Source organism: Myxine glutinosa, chromosome 1 (assembly GCF_964187855.1).
Source record: "Myxine glutinosa chromosome 1, kmMyxGlut1.1, whole genome shotgun sequence".
Taxonomy (NCBI): domain Eukaryota; kingdom Metazoa; phylum Chordata; class Myxini; order Myxiniformes; family Myxinidae; genus Myxine; species Myxine glutinosa.
Genome location: NC_136261.1, coordinates 15,814,638 through 15,840,240, shown reverse-complemented (window position 1 = coordinate 15,840,240; position 25,603 = coordinate 15,814,638). Strand labels below are relative to the sequence as shown.

The 25,603-nt window shown below is 43.1% G+C and overlaps 1 protein-coding gene across 1 annotated transcript in view; it reads left to right on the top strand.

Moving 5' to 3' along the window:
- The first annotated feature begins 3,312 nt into the window (after positions 1 to 3,312).
- Positions 3,313 to 25,603, top strand: part of LOC144893597 (uncharacterized) — a 65,681-nt gene continuing 43,390 nt past the window's right edge. The window contains exons 1-2 of the mRNA XM_078784200.1: positions 3,313 to 3,417; positions 7,526 to 7,955. Coding sequence (XP_078640326.1) covers positions 7,538 to 7,955 — 418 coding nt within the window. The 5' untranslated portion in view covers positions 3,313 to 3,417; positions 7,526 to 7,537. The remainder of the gene's footprint in view (positions 3,418 to 7,525; positions 7,956 to 25,603) is intronic.

Below are 25,603 nucleotides of genomic sequence, written 5' to 3'. Positions count from 1 at the left end.
CTTAGGGCCGCAAATGAGCGCCGGCCCGGTCGTTTCCCGACCCATCAAGAGAACACGGCGGGCGGCACGTTTTAGCCTTGCGGCCGAACCTGGCATGGTAGTAGCACCAGGTTTGCGGCAGTGATGGCCGCGTCGGCCGTGCCGGCGGCGGCGGTGGTGGTGGCGGCGGCGGTAGTGGGCGGTGCGCAGCCGCGGCCACGAGGGAAACCGGGGGCGCTGTAGCCTCTGCACCGGGATCCACTACGGCAGCACCGTAAACCGACCGCGTGTCGCAGGCCGCGAAAACCTTGTCGGCCTCTCCAGCCAGGGCGCGGGGTTCCTTTATTTTGGAACCGGTCAGCGCGAGGCGCACCTGTACAGGCAGCTGGCGTAGGAAAAGTGCCCGGAATAAGAAATCCGGGGGCGGTCTCCCAGTAGGGACAGCATGAAATCCATCCGTACGGATGGTCGTGTGTCGCCGAGGGCGGGAAGGTCCAGGAGGCGGTCGGTACGTTCGACCTCCGTGAGCCCGAACATGGCGAGGAGGAGATGTTTGAGTGCCTCGTACTTGTGGTCACCCGGCGGGCACTGAAGGATGGACACCACGCGGGCGGCAGTGCGGGGCCCGAGGGCGGCGACCACGTGGTAGTACCGGGTCTCGTCCGCCGTGATGCCCCGGAGTTGAAATTGAGCTTCGGCTTGTACAAACCAAACGTCGGCTTGCGCCTCCCAAAAGTCCGGGAGCTTGATTGCGACGGCGTTGGTAGCCATGGCGCGTTCGGGGGTCAGCAACAGCTGAACCCAAGCGGGGTCACCAGTGTGGTGCTGCGCACACACGTCTCGATTGCCAGAGAGGTAGGCCACAACACGTTGGTACAAATAAAGAGTCTTCATTAAGAGCTCGCACTTCAGCACTGGGCGGGCTTGAGCTTAGAGCCCGCATATATGTCCCGAGGCCACGCCTTGCCCGCGGGTGTGGCCGATCGGCCGAAAGGCGGGGCATGCATTACAGTTCCCCGCCTGGACGTTCGCGCCACCCACTGGTGTGCGGAATTATTGTCCCTTGTGCTCGCCACAATATAATACATATCCAGCTCAAATAACCAACAATGGCAGACAGGACAATTCGAGAGACAGCATTTATGTTTAATAAACATAAATGCAACTTTCGCATGTGGAAAAAGTAAGTACACCCCTACATTTATCACGACTTCAAATACCTAAATTTTTCCCTGTCGATGTCAGAGACTGGCAGACAGTTATAAGAAACGCCGACTTGAGGTTGTTTCTGCCAAAGGGGGCAATACCACCTATGTACTTACAATACCACCTATGTACTTAGAGCCAAGGGTGTACTTACTTTTTCCACATGCGAAATTTGCATTTATGTTTATTTAAATGATACAATGGACTACAAAATGTAAATGTTTCATGATATTTGTTGTATTATATTGAAGGAGCTGCGCTCCAACGCGAGTCGAAAGAATTGACGCGACCAAAGACGGAATTCGTCCGAGTTGCTTTATTCCAACAAAACAGCTCAGGTATTCTGAAAAGCCCGTTTATCGGGCAGCAATATATATACACATTTATGCCGGGGCATTTGCCTGGGAAAACCGAGACCGGGCATGCCCGGGTGTCAAGGGCGAGTCCTGGAAAGGCGAGTCTGGACATGCCCAGGCGTCCTGGACGCGGTCTGGCAAGTCGAGGCTGGGCGTGCCCGAGCGCTCTGGGCGAGCCCTGGAAAGGCGAGAGCGGGCATGCCCGGACGCTCTGGGCGAGCCCTGGAAAGGCAAGAGCGGGCATGCCCGGGAAAGACGAGACCGGGCGTGCCCGGGAGGTTCGGGCATGCCCGGGAACAGTGAGTCCTGGCATGCTCGGGAGAGGCGCATCTGGCCGTGTTCTGGCTGGTGCAAGGCGATTGTGTGCATCCAGCGGTAACCGCTACAACCTTGTCTTTCTCCGTTCTGTTGGGAGGGATGGATAGATGGCCTTACTCACCCGTTGGGGGCTGGGGAGGGGGGGGTGGGGGTTAGGGTGTAATGCGAAAGATGGTCTTTCCCTCCTGTTGTGGGGGGGGGGGGGGGGGGGGGTGGGGGAGGCGGTTGGTGCAAAAGACTACCACCTACTCTCCTGTTGCAGGGGAATGGGGACCTGGGGGTAAGGCGAAGTATGGTCTTAACCACCTGTTGGAGGGTGTGGTAATACTGAAGACGTCCTTGTCCTGTTGCGGGGATGCGAAAGATGGCCTTACCAGCAGGGGGAGGGAGAGCCTGGTGAAGTTACAATTCTCTCAATTCAACATGCAATGTTTCGACATTTTGCTGTCTTAACCTCTAATCTTTCCCAGGTAAGGTCTCGTTTCTTGGACTGTATTATTTATTGCAAATAATCCATCTTACATAATCCATAGGCCTAACTGTATTTATTGTAATCCTTTGTGTTGTGTATATTTTTGTGCACCCGTCATTCTGATAGACTTTCCCCCTCCTCGTGTCATAAAGGAGAAAACACAAATAAAACTGCTGTTAGTGTAGTTTAGTAGATCGACCAGAATTTTGGTTTCGGTGTTTCCAAGAACAGTTGGATCGGGGGCGGGGTGGGACGGGGTGTGACGGGGTGGGAAGGGGTGAGACGGGGTGGGAAGGGGTGAGACGGGGTGGGACGGGGTGAGACGGGGTGGGACGGGGTGGGGTGGTGTGAGTGGCGAGTGGCACTCCGAAGGGCGCGGCATTGCTGGAAAGGGTTCTGATGTTCTCTCGTTCACTACGCGGTCAGTAGAAGGGGTTGTGTGTAACTCCAAACTTCTTGCCAAGTCGACGATCAAACAACAACTGAACGAAAGGGAATAACTCTCATGCACCAAGAATGGGAGTGGAAAAATGGCCGATCTGTGACTTCAGTTCTTTATGTGACGCCAATTGGTCAATGAGCCATCAACTGCAACATCATGTGGTGGAGCCCACGTCAGCCCTCCTCCTCCACCACTGATCTCGAGATCAGTGGGTGGAGTTTGGTGAATGCGGGGAGGAAGAAGAAGAATGAAATACTGTTACAGGAAAAATTGAATAACGAGGATAAACTTACGGGTGATCTTGCAAACTTTGAACTAACTGTGACGAAGATCCTCGTGCTCGGGTCGGATCTTCTGAGGAAAAGGTTTGTTCGGAGTTTCTCATTTTTTTATTAATACGAAGAAAGATCTGTAAAACGATCATTTGAAGGGATTCTTCACAACAGAGAGATGGGGCCAACATTATGATTATACACATCACGATATGTTAAAGAGCGGCAATAAAAAATAAGCATCACATCCGGTCATGAAGGAAACTGGACACATCATATCCGGTATCGGCCCTCTGGTGATTTTTCACTTGCAGTCCATTTTTCGTCGGACGATCTTCGTTGTAAAAAACACGATTATAATCGCTTTTTTTTGTAAGTATGGCATCATAATGGAAGTTTTAAAAGTTTCAATTGTTGTTCATTGGTATTTTATTCAAGTGATGCATTTATGACGTGGATGAATGACGATTTTATTTGCTTGTTTTATCCAATCTATCGGTGACTGATCGAGGCCTGTGTGGCAAGGACGGCTATCCGTAATCGATATCTGTCAATATTTGTCAATATCAAGTCAATATCAAGTCAAATATCAAGTCTGTCAATATTATCTGTCAACAGATAATAATATTATCTGTCAAATCAAGAGTCCGGAAACATGAAATTGAAGTTCTTGTTGAAGTTTGATCAGGAAAACTCCTTCATTTCATGTGAACTCGGGGGCCCATTGGCCTTTTGCACCAAATTTCGATGGTTCATGGTTTGCAAGCTCTTACATTATCAAATACCAGTTAAACAAGATTTGATTCACAAAGATTGGCTTTCTACCTTCAGTACTTTATCAATGAACTAAGTTTCTGCATCGGAGATACTTTTCATTGAGTTCACAAAGTTAATTTATTCACGAAAGTAATTAATATCGCTAATTAGCAACATGTTAATTGCTTGATTATGAAGTATAAATTAAGTCATTAAAATGTGTGTCCCATTATCCCATGGGCTTTGTTCACTGAAAGTTTTATTTAAATATTTCAGGTGTTGAGGAAGTTGTATGTTCTGATCCTTTCTTTTCAATGACAATGACCTCCCGCCTCCCCCACAATCAAAGAACTCCAAATGATCACGTCATTGCAAGGATCAGAACATGCATGATATTATAACATGTTAGATCAGGTCATTGAAAGGATCAGAACATGCATGATATTATAACATGTTAGATCAGGTCATTGAAAGGATCAGAACATGCATGATATGATGTGTTAAATTGGGTCATTGAAAGGATCAGAACATGCATGATATGATAACATGTTAGATCAGGTCATTGAAAGGATCAGAACATGCATGATATTATCACATGTAAGATCAGGTCATTGAAAGGATCAGAACATGCATGATATTGTAACATGTCAGATCAGGTCATTGAAAGGATCAGAACATACATGATATAACATGGTAAATCGGGTCATTGAAAGGATCAGAACATGCATGATATGATAACATGTTAGATCAGGTCATTGAAAGGCTCAGAACATGCATGATATTATGACATGTTAGATCAGGTCATTGAAAGGTTTAGAACGTGCATGATATTATATCATGGTACATCAGGTCATTCAAAGGATCAGACAGTGCATGATATTATGATGTGTTCGATCAGGTCATTGCAAGGATCAGAACATGCATGATATTATAACATGTTTGATCAGGTAATTGAAAGGTTTAGAACATGCATGATATTAAAACATGTTAGATCAGGTCATTGAAAGGCTTAGAACATGCATGATATTAAAACATGTTAGATCAAGTCATTGAAAGGCTTAGAACATGCATGATATTATATCATGTTAGATCAGGTCATTGAAATGATCAGACAGTGCATGATATTATGACATGTTCGATGAGGCCATTGATAGGATCAGAACATGCATGATATTATAACATGTTCGATCTGGTCATTGAAACGATCAGAATGTGCATGATATTATGACATGTTCGATCAGGTCATTGAAAGGATCAGACAGTGCATGATATTATAACATGTTCGATCAGGTCATTGAAAGGATCAGAACATGCATGCTATTATAACATGTTAGATCAGGTCATTGAAAGGTTTAGAACATGCATGATATTATATCATGTTAAATCAGGTCATTGAAAGGATCAGACTGTATGATATGACATGTTTGATGCAGTCATTGCAAGGATCAGAACACGCATGATATTATAACATGTTTTGTCAGGTAATTGAAAGGTTTAGAACATGCATGATATATAAAACATGTTATATCACGTCATTGAAAGGTTTCGAACATGCATGATATTATAACATGTCAGATCAGGTAATTGAAAGGATCAGAATATGCATGATATTAAATCATGTTACATCAGGTCATTGAAAGGATCAGACGGTGCATGATATTATGACGTGCTCGATCAGGTCATTGATAGGATCAGAACATGCATGATATTATAACATGTTCGATCTGGTCATTGAAACGATCAGAATGTGCATGATATTATAACATGTTCGATCAGGTCATTGAAAGGATCAGACAGTGCATGATATCACATGTTCGATCAGATCATTGAAATGATCAGACAGTGCATGATATTATGACATGTTCGATGAGGTCATTGATGGGATCAGAACATGCATGATATTATAACATGTTCGATCTGGTCATTGAAACGATCAGAATGTGCATGATATTATAACATGTTCGATCAGGTCATTGAAAGGATCAGACAGTGCATGATATTATAACATGTTTGATCAGGTCATTGAAAGGATCACAACATGCATGATATTATAACATGTTCGATGAGGTAATTGAAAGGATCAGAATGTGCATGATGTTATATCATGTTACATCAGGTCATTGAAAGGATTAGACAGTGCATGATATTATAACATGTTCGATCAGGTCATTGAAAGGATCAGAACGTGCATGATATTATAACATGTTAGATCTGGTCATTGAAACGATCACAACATGCTTAATATAATAACATGTTAGATCAGGTCATTGAAAGCATCAAAACATGCGCAAGATACTATAACATGGTAGATCTGTGCATGTTTTCATGTTTAATGTGTTCGCTCTTGCACGAGCTTTGGCTTTCGATACCAATTTTTTTTTTTAAATGATCAGAACATGCATGACATCATATCATGTTCGATCAGGTCATTGAAAGGATCAGACCGTACCTCACCATTTTAAATTACTGATCGTAATATTTACTTCAGTGAGGATTTTGAGGTGGGGGAGGGGGGAGGCAATATCTCAATCCACAAAACCCTTTGAGGAGTGGGGTTATTGTTTCATAACATAATTAATATTATGTGATCATCATGTTTTATTACTTTTGTAAAAAGAAGGAGCTTCCACACAAACGCCACAAAAACGCCTTGAAAGAACTCCACGGAAGCGGCAGGAAGGGTCGTGTTATTAACCCTTGGTGGGTATATAGAGTGCAGTAGATCTACGATCAGATGTGATAAGCATGGACAAATGTCCGAGTCTAAATCTATTTCAATTCAGTGTGGAACAGCATTATCGACTCTTCATATAGATAACCAAATATGTTTGTGGTTTATAATATTTTTTCTTCCTGTATTGGCCGTTACTCCCACAAAAACGGCACTTTAAGCGATTTATACACATTAACACGGCAGTTAAAAACCACTTGTGGAGGTGGGATATTATTACGATTAATGTTGTTTTGTAATTACATAAATCTTATGCTATTATCATTAGTTTTGTTAGTAGAAGCGGCCTTGAAAAAATGTAACAATATCGCTAACTTAACATTGATATACACCTCAACACGTGTCCCCAATGGTGGGAAAACACCTTTAAGGGAGAAAAACCCCCTTGGGAATGGGGGGGGGGGGGGGAAATGAATGTGCTACAACCTTCATTGTGTGACTATTCGTCCTGTCAAGTTTGGTTGAGATTGGATAAGTGACGACGGAATGTATCGCGGTCAAAAATCATCAGACAGACAGACAGACCCCAAATTGGGTATTTTAATATGATGATTAAAATAAATGCATTTCCCCATTTGTATTTGACGCGCTTGGGATATGCCTGGTCATGCCACATCGGCTCATCCGCATTCCTCCTCTCATTCCCCAAATGAAATTGCATTGTTTTGGCGGATAAAATTGGTTTGGTGTTGATGTAGCGCAGCATCATGGGTCGAATGGTCTCCTCTTGTGTTTACTCTGGGTTTATTTTTGTCTCTGTAAATAAAAACTTGCATTCATTAGATCCTTATTGATGGGAAAACTTACAAAATGGGACACAGTGGGTCAACAAACTGAATACAAACATGATCAGTGCATGATCAGTGCCCGTATTTATTGGATAATTATTGACTGGATTGTCCATGGAAATGAATCACAAAAATTCCAAACAGAGTAAGGAATATATCATGTATAACTTTTCTGTGAGTAACATCAACATTGTATCCTTGGCAGGTCATCGGTGAAATGGAGAGCTTCTTGGAATGGCTCCAATCACAAGGCCTGAGAGCAGAAACAGCCCAAGCAGTGATCGACGAGCTTGGAATTGAGAATCAGAAGGTTATTGGAGCTTGTACCGAGTCAGATTCATTGCGGGATGAGCTCCTTGCTCTCTCCAAAGAGAAATTTCAATTTGCAATGTATGCTGACTTCTGTAAATTTATGAATTCTTTTTTAAAGCCACAAGATGTCCAGATTGCAGGTTCTTCTCTGTTGGGAAGTATTTTCGTCAACTTGGATAATGTTATTCGGGAACTTTCCAATTTCTGCCAAAACTTTGTTCGATTCCAAAATGTGCAGCTGGAAAATCGTCCTGGGGTCTCTGGAATTGGGTTCAGTGATGTCTGCAGCCTCCGCTCTCAGGATGGATTAAGATCCACATCTGGTATGTGACAGGTTCCTGCGATATAGCATGTCAACAAATATCTTTATCTTCTACCATTGCTTTTTAAAAATTATTTTAACTTGTATAAACTCTTTTGGTGCAGCTTTGTGTTGTCTAATATGAATGTATTTTTGATGTATGGTACAAAGTCAATTTTTAGCTCACCTGGAACATATATCCGGGGAGCTTATGGGATGGCGCATCTTCAGTTCGTCCATAAACACTTGCAACTTCTTCTCCTAAACTGCTAATGGGATTGTGACCAAACTTGGCTAAAATTATGTTTCTTGTGTTTGAACTTAAGTTTGTTCACGGCATTAAAAAAATCGAGGTCTCAGAGGTCTATCGGGGGTCAAATTAAGTCCAGATTTGACCCAACCCAGCCCCCCAAAGTGGAACTACCGGGGGTCAAAGGGGAGGGAGAGTGGGGGGATCAGATTGGGTCCAGGTTTTAATCCCCCAAAATAGGTATTTGCTCTCTTCTCTGAAACCATCCACACGATTTCGATGACACTTGACCACAACCGTCATCAACTGTGATGTACCAAAATTTGTACACGACATAAAAAAATCGAGGTCTCATGAGCTCAATGTTGTTGGGGGTGGGGGGGGGGGGGATGGGGGCGGCGCGGCGGTTGAGTTCCCCAAAATAGGTATTTGCTCGCTCCTACAAAACTACACACACAATTTCAATGAAATTTCACCACGACGTTCATCACCCGTGATGCACCGAAGTTTGTTCACAGCCAAAAAAATAAAAAATAAAAAAATCAGAGTTTAAGGGGAAGTGTGGGGGGAAGTGGAGTGGGTTATGATCTCCTAAAATTGGTATTTGTTCTTTTATCCGAAACTACACACAATTTTGATGAACCTTGATCACAACCTTCGTCGCCCGTGATGTACCAATGTACCAAAGTTTGTTCACAGTTTTCGAAAAAAATTGGGGTCCATTGCCCCTATTTTTATTTTTGTTTTGTAAATTGTATGACATTACTCTCAGCCATGGTTCACTCCGGCTTGTTCTGCCGCCATCGCCCATCGCAATCACTTTTTCAACCAGTATCGAGCTCGAGAGAGGCACATCTTTTGTGAGCAACCAATGTAAACGAGGATTGGAAAATGCGAAGCGACAGAATGCAGAATCTGTTTGTAATTCTATCTCAAATAAACAGCTTGGTTCTCGAGATTTTTGGAGAATTGCTGACAGCATTTTCAACCGTAATCAGTCATCGATTCCTGTCCTCTTCAATTGCCCTGAAGTGCTTTTGATAAAGTCAACCTCCTTGTTGAGCATTTTTCTCCAAACTCCACACTTGAAGACCACGGACAAACATTGCCTGTTTGTCCTTCCCGTCTTGACACCAGGCTTTCCACCATCATCAGCACACCCAGGAAAGTTGCTAAGATTATTCAAAGGCTTGACATTTCAAAATCTACTGCACCACATAGAATCCCTACAATTGCTTCGAAGATGTATTCATTTGAGCTGTCTCGTGTCCTCTCAAAACTGAATTGATTGTGCATGTCAAAGTCTGTATTTCCACTTGGCTGGAAGCAGGCTTCTGTAGTCCCTGTCTTTAACGGCTCCGGTGAGTAATCAGATCCTTCTAACTATCGGCCTGTTAGCCTTCTACCTATTATCAGCAAAGTGTTTCAATCCTTCATAAAACAACAACTCATGACTCATCTGGAAACCCACATTCTCCTAATTGATATGCAGTGTGGCTTTCGACTGTCTAGGTCGACTGGTGATGTTCTATCCCTTATCACTGAACGTGTGAAGAGGGCTTTGTATCATCGTGGACAATCCAGGGTTGTTGCTCTTGACATCTAAAAGGCTCAAATCAAAAGGCATTTATGGAAAATTGCTTGATACAATCTCTGATTTCCTTGCAAATCATAAAATATCTGTGTTGCATGAGGGACAGTAATTACCTGTCCATAATACAAATTTGAGTGTTATCCAGGTTCTGTCCGAGCTTGGGCTAGGAGTTGGGGCTGGGAGTTGAGGCACGGAGTTGGGGCTGGGAGTTGGGGCTGGGAGTTGGGGCTGGGAGTTGGGGCTGGGAGTTGGGGCACGGAGTTGGGGCTGGGAGTTGGGGCTGGGAGTTGGGGCTGGGAGTTTGGGCACGGAGTTGGGGCACGGAGTTGGGGCTTGGAGTTGGGGCTTGGAGTTGGGGCTTGGAGTTGGGGCTGGGAGTTGGGGCTGGGAGTTGGGGCTGGGAGTTGGGGCACGGAGTTGGGGCACGGAGTTGGGGCACGGAGTTGGGGCACGGAGTTGGGGCACGGAGTTGGGGCACGGAGTTGGGGCTCGGAGTTGGGGCTCGGAGTTGGGGCTCGGAGTTGGGGCTGGGAGTTGGGGCTGGGAGTTGGGGCACGGAGTTGGGGCTGGGAGTTGGGGCTGGGAGTTGGGGCTGGGAGTTTGGGCATGGAGTTGGGGCTTGGAGTTGGGGCTGGGAGTTGGGGCACGGAGTTGGGGCACGGAGTTGGGGCACGGAGTTGGGGCTCGGAGTTGGGGCTCGGAGTTGGGGCTCGGAGTTGGGGCTCGGAGTTGGGGCTCGGAGTTGGCGCTCGGAGTTGGCGCTCGGAGTTAGGGATCTTTGGTCTTTTCACATTGCTTTTGACTTTTTCATATTTCTCTTTCGTCATTCTAATTCTTGCTGCTTCTTTTTTTCCCTCCGCCAGCAAAGGTGGATGGAGGTTATGTTTTCACCCCTGTCTGTCTGTCTGTTTGTTTGTTACTTGGAAAAAAGTAAAAGGTCAACACAAAAAAGTTTACCATTTTGAGATCAGCATTGACCAAAAGGTCAACATATGCCAAAGGTCAACCACTTTTTTTCAAATTTCTAAAATCCTCAATTATAATCCGATTGACTTGAAATTTGAATAGGATTTACATGTCAGCGGACTGAATTCAACCACCAACTATTTTGAAGATCAACATTGGCGAAAAGGTCAACATAGGCCAAAAGGTCCTTGAAATTTCTAAAATCCGAAATTTTCATCCGATTGACTTGAAATTTGAATATGATTTTCATATCAGTTAACTGAATTCAACCAACAACTATTTTAGGTCAACATATGCCAAAAAGTGTATACATAGGTCAACATACATAACGACAACAATCAACATATAACATAACATATATGCATAGCAACATAGGTCAACTATAACAATAAACACCAAAACTATATCAACTATAACATAACATAGTCAACTTTAACATAGGTCAACATTTTCAAGTTTTTATAATCCTCAATTTTCATCCGATTGACTTGAAATTTGAATAGGATTTTCATTACAGCAAATTGAATTCAACTACCATCTATTTTTGAGATCAACATAGGTCACAAGGTCAACATAGGCCAAAGGTAAACACTTTTTTCAAATTCTTAAAAACCTCAATTTTCATCCGATTGACTTGAAATCTGAATAAGATTTGCTTATCATCAGACTGAAATCAACCGCCAACTATTTTTGAGGTCAACATTGGCTAAAAGGTCAACATAGGCCGGATTTCTAAAATTGTCAATTTTCATCCGATTAACACAAAATTTGAAGACTATTTGTATATCAAGTCACTGAATTCAACCACCAATTATTTTTGAGGTCAGAAGGATGCTCTAGTAAGTGCCATTCTACTTTGTTCTCCTTTGCTAAGTGTCACACCATGAGTGATTTTTCATTTGTTTGTTTGTGAACAAGATATCTCAAAAAGTTGTGGACGGATTCGGACGAAATTTGGCACAAATGTAGCATATGTGACAAGGACGAAATGATTAGATTTTGGTGAAGATCCGGACTCGGATCCGGCTACTATAGTTTTTGAAGTGATTCTTCACCATTGGGAGATGGGGCCAAAAACGATACATAGCAGGATATCTCAAAAAAGTTGTGGACGGTAGTAGAAGGAAAATCTTGGTTTTGGGACACATGAAATTTAACATTGAAGTCAATGGGGAAAATTAAGGAAACTTAAATTAAGGAAACTCACACCCCCACTCTCTCATAAAATTACATGCCTTTTTCTCATTAAATTGTGCACCCTTATTTCTCCCCCACTGAGACATGATCAAGTCTAGCCAGTTTCATATTTATCAAATCAACCCCCTGGTGTGTATTGACAACTGTTGCAAACTCAAACAAGGAGCCAATGAACACCCCTTCAACCTTTGGCATCAACCTAAGTTTATTATCCCTCAGGAGACTATTTGTATATCAGGTCAACCTCCTTGTTGAGCCACCATATCATTGGTGTCTCACGTAATTTCAATCCTTATCCATCCCTTCGGAGAGCCAGGAAACAATATCTCTCCGTCCTCAGGACCGAACTCTCTTATCTGTCTCCCTCTTCCAAATCCTGGTGGCGTCTGGTGAAATCTGTTTCTGGTGTTTGTTCCCCCTCCATCCCCTCCCTCACCTTAAATGGCCACACGGCTGACTCCGCACGTGAAAAAGCTGAATGCCTCAACTCTGTGTTTGCCTCTAAATCTTGTGTCCCAAACCCATCCCTCTCTGTACCCACCGTACCCAGTCGTACCCAGCTGCTCCTGGACTCTGTGTCCTTTCCTCCTGACAAGGTGGAAAAGTTTCTGTCAACCCTCGACTCTGATTCTGCAACTGGACCTGACGGCATCAGCACGGGTCCTAAAATCATGTTCTTCCGCTCTTTCACTCCCCGTCTCTGTTCTCTTCACCCTCTCTTTTGCTCAAGGTCATCTTCCATCTGCTTGGAAATCTGCCAACATCACCGCTTTGCACAAAAAAGGTGCAAAAACAGATCCCAGCAACTACAGACCAATCGGCCTTCTCCCAATTATCAGCAAAGTCATGGAATCCATCATTGCTTCAGATATGAAATCTTTCCTCTTCTCCAATGGCTTGATCTCTGATCATCAATTTGGTTTCAGACCTGGACACTCCACTCTGGACATGCTGCTTCTGCTTTCTCAACAATGGATGGAGGTCCTCAATGCCAAACAGGAAATTAGAGCAGTCTCCCTTGACATATCACGTGCCTTCGATACGGTCTGGCACCCCGCGCTGCTCACCAAACTCTCCTCTTTTGGTATCCATGGAAATCTCCACGCATGGCTGGCGGACTTCCTCTCCAGTCGTAGTCAACGTGTGGCCCTGAATGGGTTTCTCTCATCTCCTCTTCCTGTTCAGGCTGGAGTTCCCCAAGGCAGTGTTCTGGGCCCTGTGCTTTTTCTGGTCTTCATCAATGATCTCTCTGACTCTCTTGAAAATCCTCTCTATCTCTTTGCTGACGACTCTACTCTCTGTCACTCCATTCTTCATCCCTCAGATCGGCAGTCTGCAGCCTCCTCACTCTCTGCAGACCTTGACAAAATCACAGACTGGGCAAACAAGTGGAACATGTCTTTCAATCCTGACACATCTCACACTCTTACGATGTCTCTCCGAAAAGACCGACTGGACAACCCTCCCATCCACTTTCTGAATAATCCTCTCCAAGAAGTTCTGTCACTCAAGCTTTTGGGTTTCACTATCTGCCATGATCTTTCCTGGAAAAAACACATTTCAAATCTGGCCTCCAAAGCCAGTCGCCGACTGGGCATCCTCCGCCGTGCGAAGTCCTTCCTTGGCACACCTGAGCTCCTCACCACATACAAGGCTTTCATCCGCAGCTCAATGGAATACTGCTCTCCCCTCTGGGCTGGTGCTCCTGCCTCACACCTAGCTCGCCTTCACGCTGTTGAAACCAAAGCATTCAGAATCATTGGAATCTCCCGCGATGAAGCTAACTCCAAGGGCCTCTCACTCACTCACCGCAGGCAGGTTGGTGGTCTTTCCGTCTTCTACCGACTCCTCTCTGGCCTTGCCCCCCCAGCTCTCTCTGGGCTCTGTCCCGCAAATATTCCCACAGGTCGCACAACATCTGCCTGCAACCCTCTTTTGGTTAAACTGCCAAAATCAAGACTCTCTGCTCACCTTCACTCCTTCATTCCTGTTTTCTCCCGCCTCTGGAACAAACTCCCTCACTCTCTTCAATCCCACTCCACCCTCCAAGTCTTTAAAACAGCTGTTCACCACCATCTCTTATCTTCCCCCATCCAAAACCTTGATCTTTTCTACCCCCGCAAATTTCACCCCAATTCCACTTTTTGAAATACCAACTTTTGGCCTGGAAGTCCTTGGTGTCCTTGTGCTTTATACTTCTCCCTCCCACCCCCCTTCCCACGCCTCCTCCCCCCGGGCCCTCTCCCTTCCACACATCTCCCTGCTCTCGGATGTTGTGTGTGTGTGCTTCCCCTTATCTCCCCATCTTGTCTTCCGCTCTCTCTTTTTGTGTATTTTGTTTGTCTGGTCGATTTGTTTGTGAAGTTAATGTTAGCTCTTTCACGAGCCTCGATTCAGTATACAAAAAAAAAAAAAAAAAAATTGTGACATTCATCTCCATCCAGTATATTGATGAATAATACATTATCATTTTGTTCCAAGTATTTCTTTTGAACCAAGATAAAATGATACACCTCTCTTTATGACCTTGTTTGACCACCCCCCCCGAGCCACATATCATTTTAAGATTATAGTAATAGGGCGGGCCATACTTCTTTTTTTTTTGTAAATCAATCGAGAGGGGTGTTCACATCATGTATTTTTGTGTGTAGAACATAAATCTGAGGTTTAAAAAAATTCTGATAACCCTAACCTTCATCAATTTGCAGTTGATTATTATTAAATTTTTGATTATTTTGCTATTCTTCTGGAAAAAAAGAGACATTTTTTATTTTGAAGTTAGGGCTTTTATTTTGGTAACTTCCTGTTGGGACGGCAGTTGTAGCCATCTTGTTGCTGAAAGCTCGATGTTGAGGAGGTTGGCAATCCTTATCCATCTCTGTCTTCTCTTCTCTTCTTATGGCATTGCCAGTAAGTACATTTTTGATTAGGAACCTGAGGAACAAATAGATAATAATTTTAGATGTAAATTACCTTGTTTTATATTATATTTGTTAATTGATTTGTGTACTTACCTATTGCTAGCCTGATTTACATGTGAAGGAAAATAGTGACCTGTGAAGTGAATATTTTGACGGTTTTCTGTAATACCTGTGTAATACCTTAATATCTGTCTGTAGTGGATACTTACCTGTGTATTACTGTTTTTATTTCAGTGTGAACTACTAAAAATGGCTCAAGTCAGAACAAGGATGAAATCAAGTTCTCATTTAAGTAATCTTGTTGGCACTGGGCAGGAGCTGTTGGTGTCTGAACTGCCAACTGTGAGGGATATCCTGAGGTATGGCCTCTACTTGAGGGAGCAAAGTGAAGATGATAGGAGGAACTACCCAGTGGACCAGCTCGTGTCTGACATCTACCCTGGTCTGATTTGTCAGTGGAGCAAAGCTAATGCTCTTTTCAAGCCTCCTGTTATCAATGAAAAGGTGACCATCATGTCCAAGCTCAAGGAGGTCTGGAATCGGGCAGTGAAGTTTTCTCTTGGGAAGGGCAACCTTGATGCCAAAGAGAGGTTCATTGTCAAGTTAGACAAGTTATTTGATATTTTGACTTGCAAGTGTCAGATTACCAGTTGTGAGGGGGGAGGCTGTGAGGGCTGTGTGATCCAAGTCCACATTAACTGTTCCTGCAGCAGAGAGAAAATGATTCCTGTGAAAGATCTTGCCTACATCAAGGGACAGAAAGAGAAGGTTGGAAGTAAAGGACCCCACCAAATGGGGAGCCCTGATCTGCCAGAGCACAAGAGACAGGTGAGGACATTGGAAAGGCAGGAAAAGAAAAAGAATGCAGAGAAAAGGAGAAGGAGCAAGGAGGAAAATGCTGCAGCAGCAGAGAAGGCAGCCAGGAAGGATGTTGAGAGATTTTTGTCAGATGGTGATGAGGATCTGGAATTGGAGAGAAGTGGTGCTGAAGATGAGTTTGTCACTGAAGTTGAGCTCTTCCCTGAAACTGACACTGAGCCTGCAGCTTCAGCAAGGTCCAGAAAAACTATGATGAGATTCCAAACATTGCCCTTGCTAGTGTAAGGTATGGCATAGGGCTGAGGCCAACTGCAGCGATAGCAACTGCAGCTCTGATTGATGCAGGAATCATCACAGAAGACAATACAAGTAAAGTGATTGATAAGAACAAGGTCAATAGAGCACAGGAGAAGATGTCCAAGAATGAGTCAAAGCAGGACTTGTGCAACCTGGTAAAGTTCAAGAAGTAAGGAGATTGAACTTTGTAATTGTAACCAGTGATATACATGCAGTTCACCTGTGAATAAATATGTACATTTGATTGGGTTGTGTCAATATGAATGATTTCCCTTATATATTTTAATATCTTATAAAGGGGGTTCGAAAGGGTAAAATTGGCCATTTAGAAATACAAATTGATGTAGGTTAGAGTTATCCTATCCAAAAAATAAACTCATATTTGAATTCCCCATTAAAAAAACATGATATAGACACCCCTCATGTTTGGATTTGCTTCAGATTCATTTTGGCACCTGAGTATGACCCGCCCTATTATAGTAAATTATTTTTCCCTCGATTTCTTGACAACCATCAAAGTTTTCTGTCCACTCAAGGATATTACTGCCCAGAGACTCCAACTTATTAGTATTTAAATTTATTCTTTTATTTGTTTTCTTCACCTTCACCCCTGTTATCTCCTCAATTATACCTATTTGGTATTTCTCACATTCGTTATGCTTTCCATTTGGACCATGGAATGAAGGTATTGGAAAGGGTGTTGGAGAGGAGGATAAGGAAGAAAGTGAAGATCGACGAAATGCAGTTTGGATTTATGCCAGGAAGAGGAACGACAGATGCGCTTTTCATTGTGAGGCAGTTGCAGGAGAAGTACATGGATAAGAGGAGGAAGTTGTTTTTTGGGTTTGTTGATCTGGAGAAAGCATTCGATAGGGTTCCACGCTAGTGCTGTTAGCTCGATTCAAAATCCCGTCTCGGAACCGTCTCGATAAATTTTCAATTTTCATAACGGGATCTCGGATCGGCTCGGTTCCCGGCAAAGCAAAAAAAAATAAAAATAAAAATAAATAAATAAATAAATAAATAATAAGGCTTCAAAAAGAATGGAATTTCATTACAATATATAAACAACAATGAAAAAAATTCATTTCTGATGTTGAGTACTTAAATTCCGACTTAGCTTCCATTTACCGGGATGAAATAAAATACACCGCCTACATGCAGATGATCGGCCAGCGACGGGACCGGGTTATCTCATTACAGTTTGTATTGTCGTGTAATTTCTTGCTCGGAATGTCAGAGAGAGGGAGAAAATGTTTTTGCCCAGGCATATTCGAGTCCCGGTTGGAGTTTCATTATCATTTAGTGAGTTGTGATCGCCAAGGGGCTCGCTCCCCCCCCCCCCCCGTTCCCCTCCCCTCCCCCGCCCGGCAATGCCGGGTACTTCTGCTAGTAAATTATAAAGCAGGCGGTGTAGTGATCACCCCCCCCCCCCTCGTGTAGTGATCACCCCCCCCCCCCTCCTCCTTATTTTGACTCTGTGACTAAAGTAAACGTAATCAACTTATCAGGCCTAAAGTGGAGATAAGATAACCAAAATACTTTCACATTCAAACCGTCAAACCAAACCCCGAGGGATTCTTACAATTTATAGATTTAGCGTTGCAATTAAACATAAACGTTCATCAAAAACTCATTTCATAAAACTACATAATGTATTGTACTTGTATTAATACATTGTGTGTAGAATAATCCGTTATAAACGTGTTTTTAATCGAAATAAACATCGTCCCTCAAATCACGGGGCCTCGAGCGAATCCCTCGATATTAATGTGCAAAATACCATAGCAACCACATTCCGTAACTCGTCTCCAAGGACGGACACGTGACCGCAGCGTAAAGCGGAGCGAGGCGGAGTGATACAGCGGAAGGATTCAACGGTTTAAATGAAGCCGCGATGCGGTGGATTTTCATTGGGCCCTTTATCCTGATTTCGTTACCTGCGCCACCAAAGGTAGATGAAGGTTATGTTTTCACTCCTGTCTGTTTGTCCGTTTGTTTGTGAACACAATATCTCAAAAAGTTGTGGACGGATTCGGACGAAATTTTGTGGAGATGCAGCGTGTGTGACAAGGACGACATGATTAGATGTTGGTGAAGATCCGGATTCGGAATTCGGATTCGTTTGCAGTGCATTGTTTGTTGACAAGGGGAAAATCCTGGAACAGTGAGTTTACTTTATCTATCATCGTTTGTGTCAGTTCAGCTGCACTTGCGAAAAATGATGCTTGTGCAGAAGCAGAGTAATGAAAGCAAGGCTCAATAAATGCCTCTATTATGGAAAATATCTGCAAGAAGTTGGAATTTTAACCGGGATTTTTTTACCGAGAAATTGCGTCAATCAATTTATCTCGGGACCGTCCCGAGACCGTCTCGAAAGCCGAAACCGCCGGGATTTTGTCCCGGTCTCGGCTCGGTTGACAGCCCTATTCCACGCAAAGTATTGACATGGGCATTGAGGAAGTTAGGAGTGGAGGAATGGTTGATCAGAGTAGTGATGGCAATGTATAAAAGAGCGCGCACAGCTGTAAGGACGAAGGACGGGAACAGTAGTGAGTTTGAGGTGAAGGCGGGCGTGCATCAGGGGTCGGTACTAAGTCCATTACTATTTGTAGCTGTGATGGAGGTGCTGGCTCAGAACGTAAAGGAGGGTTTACCGTGGGAGTTGTTGTATGCAGATGATCTGGTGTTGATTGCGGAAAGTATGGATGGACTGAAGGAAAAGATGAACAAGTGGAAGGAATGTATGGAGACAAAAGGTCTGAAGGTGAATATCGGAAAGACAAAGGTGATGGCAAGTGGTAAAGCATGTGGTGAGGTGGAAAGAACTGGGAAGTGGCCGTGTGCTGTGTGCAGGAAGGGTGTCGGAGTGAACTCCAATCAATGTACAATGTGTGCTGAGTGGGTTCATCAAAAATGTAGTGGTCTGAGAGGGTCATTTACCAGTGTGGACAGCTACATTCAAATGTAAGGTGTGCACAGAGGGAGCTGCAGATGGAGGAAATGTTGAGTTGGATCTTGGAGACGGCATGAAGCTGGAAGGTGTGAAAACATTTTGCTACCTCGGAGACATGCTGAATGGAGAAGGTGGATCAGACTCGGCAACGGTTGCTCGAGTGAGATGTGCATGGAAGAAGTTTCGGGAACTGAGTGGTGTGCTGATGAGGAGGAGAGTGTCGCTGAAGCTGAAGGGAAAGGTGTATGCTGCATGTGTGAGAAGTGTTATGATTTATGGGAGCGAGACATGGGTAATGAACGTAGAGCAGCAACGAAGGCTGGAAAGGGTGGAAATGCGAATGGTTCGATGGATGTGCGGAGTATCGTTGAGAGAGAGGAAGACAAATGTTGAATTGCGAAAGATGATGGGAATATTGCCTGTGATTGATGCTGTGAAGAGGAACAGGTTGAGATGGTTTGGTCATGTGTTGAGGTAGGATGAAAGTGACTGGTTGAGAAGAGTGATGGAAGTTAATGTAGAAGGAAGTAGAGGACGGGGAAGACCGAGAAAGACTTGGCTAAAGATGGTGGAAGAAGAAATGCGGGCAAGGGGGTTAACAAGGAGAGATGCAGAAAATAGGGCAAAATGGAGAAGATTGTCATGGGGACCGCAAGGCTAACCCCCGCTCTAGCAGGGAAAATGGCCTTAAAATGCATGTTGTTGTTGTGTTGTTGTTATGCTTTCCATTTATATACCAAAGTTGATTGCACCATTCCTTGGTTTGGTTATAACCTGGTTCAATCATTTATATAATGGTAAAAAAGGTGGCAGAAGCCCGTTAAAATTCCAACACACCTCCCCCCCCCCCCCTTTAAAAAAAAAAAATCTTATCACTGATAACCATGAGGGACACTGTCAATTCCATTCTCTGAAATAAATCTCTTATCATCAAAAGCCCCCAATGCTTTCTTATTCACCTCTTCAGTATATAACTCATGCTTATAACTTCTTATCGTATTCATTTTTCTAAACTCTTCTTTCTTTAAAGTTATACAATTATAATCATTTTCGAAGTTTATTGTTTCTTTAAGAACATTTTTCTTTATTCCTTTCAAATTTTTGTCACTTTTCAATATTATTATCAATATATTTATAAGCATAAGCCTTAGACCTCAATCCCACAAATTCACTCATAACATTTCTTCCTAATTCATCCTTGAACTTTCCAATCACCTTTTTATTTTTAGAAGAGAACAACTCACTCTCTGGACTATAATTACTAGTATCATAGATATTAATGTCTTTTTTCATGTCTGAATAAACACCATCAGTATTAATTTTCAAGATGAAGCCATCTGAATCTGTGTATGGAAGTTAAAGATCTTTTTGATATTTCTTTAAATTATTATTATAATAATCATACATCAAAGACTTTGAAAGATCAAGAATTGTTCCAATATAAATCGGTTTGTTCATTTCTATGCTTTCCTTAACCAAATGGATCGCACAAAAGTTCTCTGTAAACACCTCGGCTCTTAAAAAACTCGGTCTATTAATTAATTTTGATGCTTGTTCCCAAGATGTTGCAAGTCTTATGTTTTGTCTATTCCTAACATTTTCCATGGTCTTACCAAAGACCGCATTATTCATCAATTTATAAAAGTCCTTTTCAAAATCAGTTTTTGCTTCAGTTCTCTGGAGTGTATTAAAATCAATATACTCCTTCAACCATTGGCTTTGTTTAAACTGTAAAACTCCATGGATCTTCTTTATTCTCAACCCTGCTGATAAACATTGTCTCAAGTTCCTTTGATGTAAAACATAATTTCCTTTGTTATATAATGTAGTAAGTAATTTTTCTGTTGATTTGCCTTTTGTATAAAATGATTGTTGATAATCGCTTAACCATTCTTTTCTTGGTCTTGCTTTATCAGGAGCGTAAGGCAGATCTTTATGTTTATTATGAAGGTCTTCAGGATATTTCAAATCGACCTCAAAATAATATCCAATTTTAGCTTTATCCAATTCTTTTTGTGTAGAGATAACGATATCCTGTAAAACCTTTTCATAATCTTTCTCTTTAATCCATTTGAGTTTTCCATAAGGTAGGGCTTGAGACATAGCCCATCCATACAATTATTAGCATCATAATACAACAAATACATCTCTCGACGGATGTGCGGAGTATCGTTGAGAGAGAGGAAGACAAATGATGAATTGCGAAAGATGATGGGAATAGAGCCTGTGATTGATGCTGTGAAGAGGAACAGGTTGAGATGGTTTGGTCATGTGTTGAGGAAGGATGAAAGTGACTGGTTGAGAAGAGTGATGGAAATGAATGTGGAAGGAAGTAGAAGACGGGGAAGACCGAGAAAGACTTGGCTAAAGATGGTGGAAGAAGAAATGCGGGCAAGGGGGTTAACAAGGAGAGATGCAGAAAATAGGGCAAAATGGAGAAGATTGTCATGGGGACCGCAAGGCTAACCCCCGCTCTAGCAGGGAAAATGGCCTTTAAAATGCATGTTGTATAATACATCAAATAAGAACGATCTTTTGTAGTATCATAATCAGGAAGATATTTGTTGTTAGCTTTAGCATATCTCCTCGAACATACTTGAGATATTCCTCCTCGTTTAGCCTTTTCTGTCATCAAAAGCACATCAACATCACTGATTAAATCCAAACCTGTTTTGTCATTTTTAACATGGCACTCCAAGCTAAACCAGGAGCAGTGTAATAGTGAGCAGGGTCTAATCCATAGGAATTTTTATTTTGACAGACGCTTCTAAAAGTCTCAAATACATCAGCCAATAGTCGGACATCAGTTTTGAGATACAAATCATGATACTCACCAAGATTCTTGATGTATTTTTTCCAAACATTTTTTGCATGTGCATAATATTTATCAGATATATGACTATTATTTAATTTATTATAGAAATTTCATTTTGAAGGAAGTTGTGTTTCATTGAATCTCTCAAATGAGTCCATATAGTCATAGGGGTAAATTCTCTTTTGTGTTCGTAAATCTTTATCTGAAAAATACTCCAAAGACATTTGTTTCCAAAGACATGGTAACTCTTTTAGATTTTGAACCAAGTTGGGCAATGGACTTGCCATGAATTTAAATGTATCAAGAAATCTGATATGAGTTATAGGAGATGTATGAATTGTTTTTGTGCATGAAATGTATTTCTGATCCGTGTGAGGAATTGCTGAAATGTCTCCAGATGTCTTTGAAAATTCATTAATAAATAGATGTGTATCATAATGAGCGTTATTATGAAGAAAGACAGGAATGAAAGAGGGGAGTTTATAATTAATATTACAACTTTGATGAGCCGGACCTCTATATTTACCAGTGAGATGATGATGATCTCTAACCTTTAGGCCTTCACCAATTTTCTCCTCACAAATATGACAGACAACCTTTGGCTGCCCAAATTCTGTTTCTTCTTCTTTTGTTGAGGACATTGGTTTATTGGTTTCTCTCATTATCTTGGTTAATCGAACACAGTCTTTTTCTAGTCGTTTTACAAACGTATATAGAGAGACTTCCGACTTCCGGTCCCTCGAGCGGCGAGGCTTGCTTCGATCTCTCCACAGCATCAAAGTTTGAGTGTTTTCCCGTTCGTGTCTTTGTCAAATTTCCGCTGGGTATTTTGTTGTGTATGTGTTGTTGTGTGTTTCTATTTGGTTTTGGTTTTGTAGTTGTTGCAAATTTGTGTGTAATTAGTCGTTTTTTTTTTTGCGTGCCTCGTGCGCGGCCTGGTCTCTCCAGGCTTCCTCCCCCCCGTCAGTGTTTTTTGAATATGGGTTCTTTCCTTCATAGGATTTGCTTGTTTCTTTGATTTTCTTTTCTCCCCCCAACCTCTCACGAACATCTTACCCTTTGTCCAGCGTTTTGAAAACAAAACAGAACAAACAAATAAACAAACAACAACAAAAAAATTCTACATTAATTCTTTCTCTCCTCCCGGACACGTGCTTGTTCGCTCTCCTCCTCGTCTCGACTTGTGCCCCGCCCCCTATATCTCGTTTTTCTTCCACCTCTGCTCCTGCTTTCTCAAATCCACGTTCTCACTTAGAGACTTTTCCCAGATTGTTTTTCATGGTTTTGTTTAAATATGTTTAAACCGCAGCCGTGATGCCGACGCCGCCCTCCCCCCGCCCCCCAGAATTTCCATGTTTTAAACGTTTCCCAGTGTGTACCCTGGATTAAAATAGGTACACCGTATCCCTGCGTGTTGTAAGAGACGACTTAGAGGGTTGGCGTCAGGAAGGGCATCCGGCCATAAAAAACATTGCCTCAAAAAGAGAACCATGATGATTACAACTACATATGGGCAGGGTACAGCCCGAAGTGGAGATCAGTTTCTGAGGTTTGGGACATGGAATGTAGGGACAATGACAGGGAGATCAGGAGAAGTGGTGGAAGTATTGGTCAGAAGAAGAGTGAACATATGTTGTGTGCAAGAGACGAGATGGAAGGGAAGTGGTGTGAGAATGGTGAAGGGTTGGCAGGGACAGAAATACAAGCTTATGTGGCAAGGGTGCCTGTAGGGCGTGAATGGTGTTGGTGTCCTGTTTTCTGAGGAGTGTGTAGACAGTGTGGTGAGTGTGACTAGAGTGAGTGATAGGTTGATGATGGTGAAAATGATGATTGGAAAGCTCTTGGTGAACGTCATCTCGGGATATGCTCCGCAGGTTGGTCGAAGAGATGAAGAAAAGGACAGGTTCTGAGGTGCGATAGAGAAGCTGATGGAAAACGTGAAAGATGAGGAAGTTGTTGTGGTAGGAGGAGACCTAAATGGACATGTGGGAAGGAGTATGGATGGTTTTGACGGAGTTCATGGGGGTTACGGATATGGTGTGAGAAATGGAGAAGGTGAAAGGATTTTGGAGTTTGCTGATGGAGCTGATTTGTTGATTTGTAATACTCAGTTCCAGAAAGAGGATAATAAGCTTGTTACATACACGTCAGGTGGGTCGACGACAACCGTTGACTACCTGATGGTGCGTAGGCGAGATAGGGGGTACCTCCGGAACACAAAGGTGATCCCGGGGGAGGAGGCTGTTTCACAGCACCACTTGGTTGTCTGCGACATAAAGGTGAAAGGTGCGAGGAGAGCTCGGCGGGTGAAGTACCAACCGAGAATGAAGGTGTGGAGGTTGAAAGAGGTGACAGTGAGGGGGGGATTAAAAGAGAGACTGAGTAGGGTCGAGGATGATGTGGTTGAGCTTGAAAGTGGTTGAATGTCAATGAAAGATAGTCTGTTGGGAGCCGTGGGTGAGGTATGTGGATGGACAAAAGGACCACCGAGGCACTCGGAAACATGGTGGTGGGATGATGAAGTTGGAAAGAGGATTGACGAGAAGAGGAAGAAGTTCAAGGAGTGGCAGAAGGCGAAGGGTACGGGAGCAGAAAAGGAAGAGCATGAAAGTTATAAGGCAGCTAGGAAGGCTGCAAAGAAAGAGGTAGAAAGGCGCAGGAGGCATGTAGGAAAATGTTCGGAGAATGCTTGGATTCGGAAGAGGGTCAGAAAGCAGTATTCAGGATTGCAAAGCAGATAGCGAAAGAGAGGTGTGATGTGATTGGGGTGGGTTGCTTGAAGGATGAAGTGGGACAAATCGTTGTCGACCCAGATGGAATTAAAGGAAGATGGAAAAGATATATGGAAATGCTGTTGAATACCTTGACAAACCTTGATCTTTTCTACCCCCGGTAATTCACCCCAGAGTCCTTGCAGCGTTCATATGTTTTATTCCTCTCCCACTTCCCCCCAAGTCCTCCCGATGTCCCTGCTCTCAAATGTTGTGTTTGTGTCCTTCCCCCTCTCTCCCCATCTTGTCTGCCGCTCCCCTTGTTTTTTGTGTTTTGTGTGTCGGTTTGTCTTTTTTTGTGATTATTGTTAGCTCTTTCACGAGCCTCGATCTTGTATACAAAAAAATAATAATAATAATAATAAAAAAATACACAGAATGAATGGGATGGCAACATAGAGAGTAACCCAGTTTTAGGACCGGCAGAGAAGATAACTGAGAAGGAAGTTGAGGAAGCGATAAAAGCAATGAAGGGTAGAAAAGCGGGAGGGCTGACGGGAGTTGTGAGAGATATGTTTTTTTTTGTTTTTGTTTTTTTTTGTATACAAGATCGAGGCTCGTGAAGGAGCGAACATTTATCACACAGAAAGACAAACCGACAAACCGACACATAACCGACAAACCGACACATAAAACAAAAAGCATCGGGAGCGGTAGACAAGATGGGGAGAGAGGGGGAAGGACACAAACACAACATTTGAGAGCAGGAACCGAGAGATATGGAGACATCGAGAGAACTGTGGGAGGGAGAGGGCTTTGGGGGGGAGGCATGGGAAAGGGGGTGGGAGAGGCATAAAACATATGGACACTGCCAGGACTACCAGGAAAGAAGTTGGAATTACAAACAAGGTGGATCTGGGGTGAATTAGTGGGGGTAGAAAAGATCAAGGTTTTGGATGGGGGAAGATAAGAGATGGTGGTGAACAGCTGTTTTAAAGACCTGGAGGGAGGAGTGGGATTGAAGGGAGTGTGGGAGTTTGTTCCAGAGGCGGGAGAAAAGAGGAATGAAGGAGTGAAGGTGAGCAGAGAGCCGAGATTTTGGCAGTTTAACCATCAGAGGCTTGCTGGCAGATCTTGTGCGACC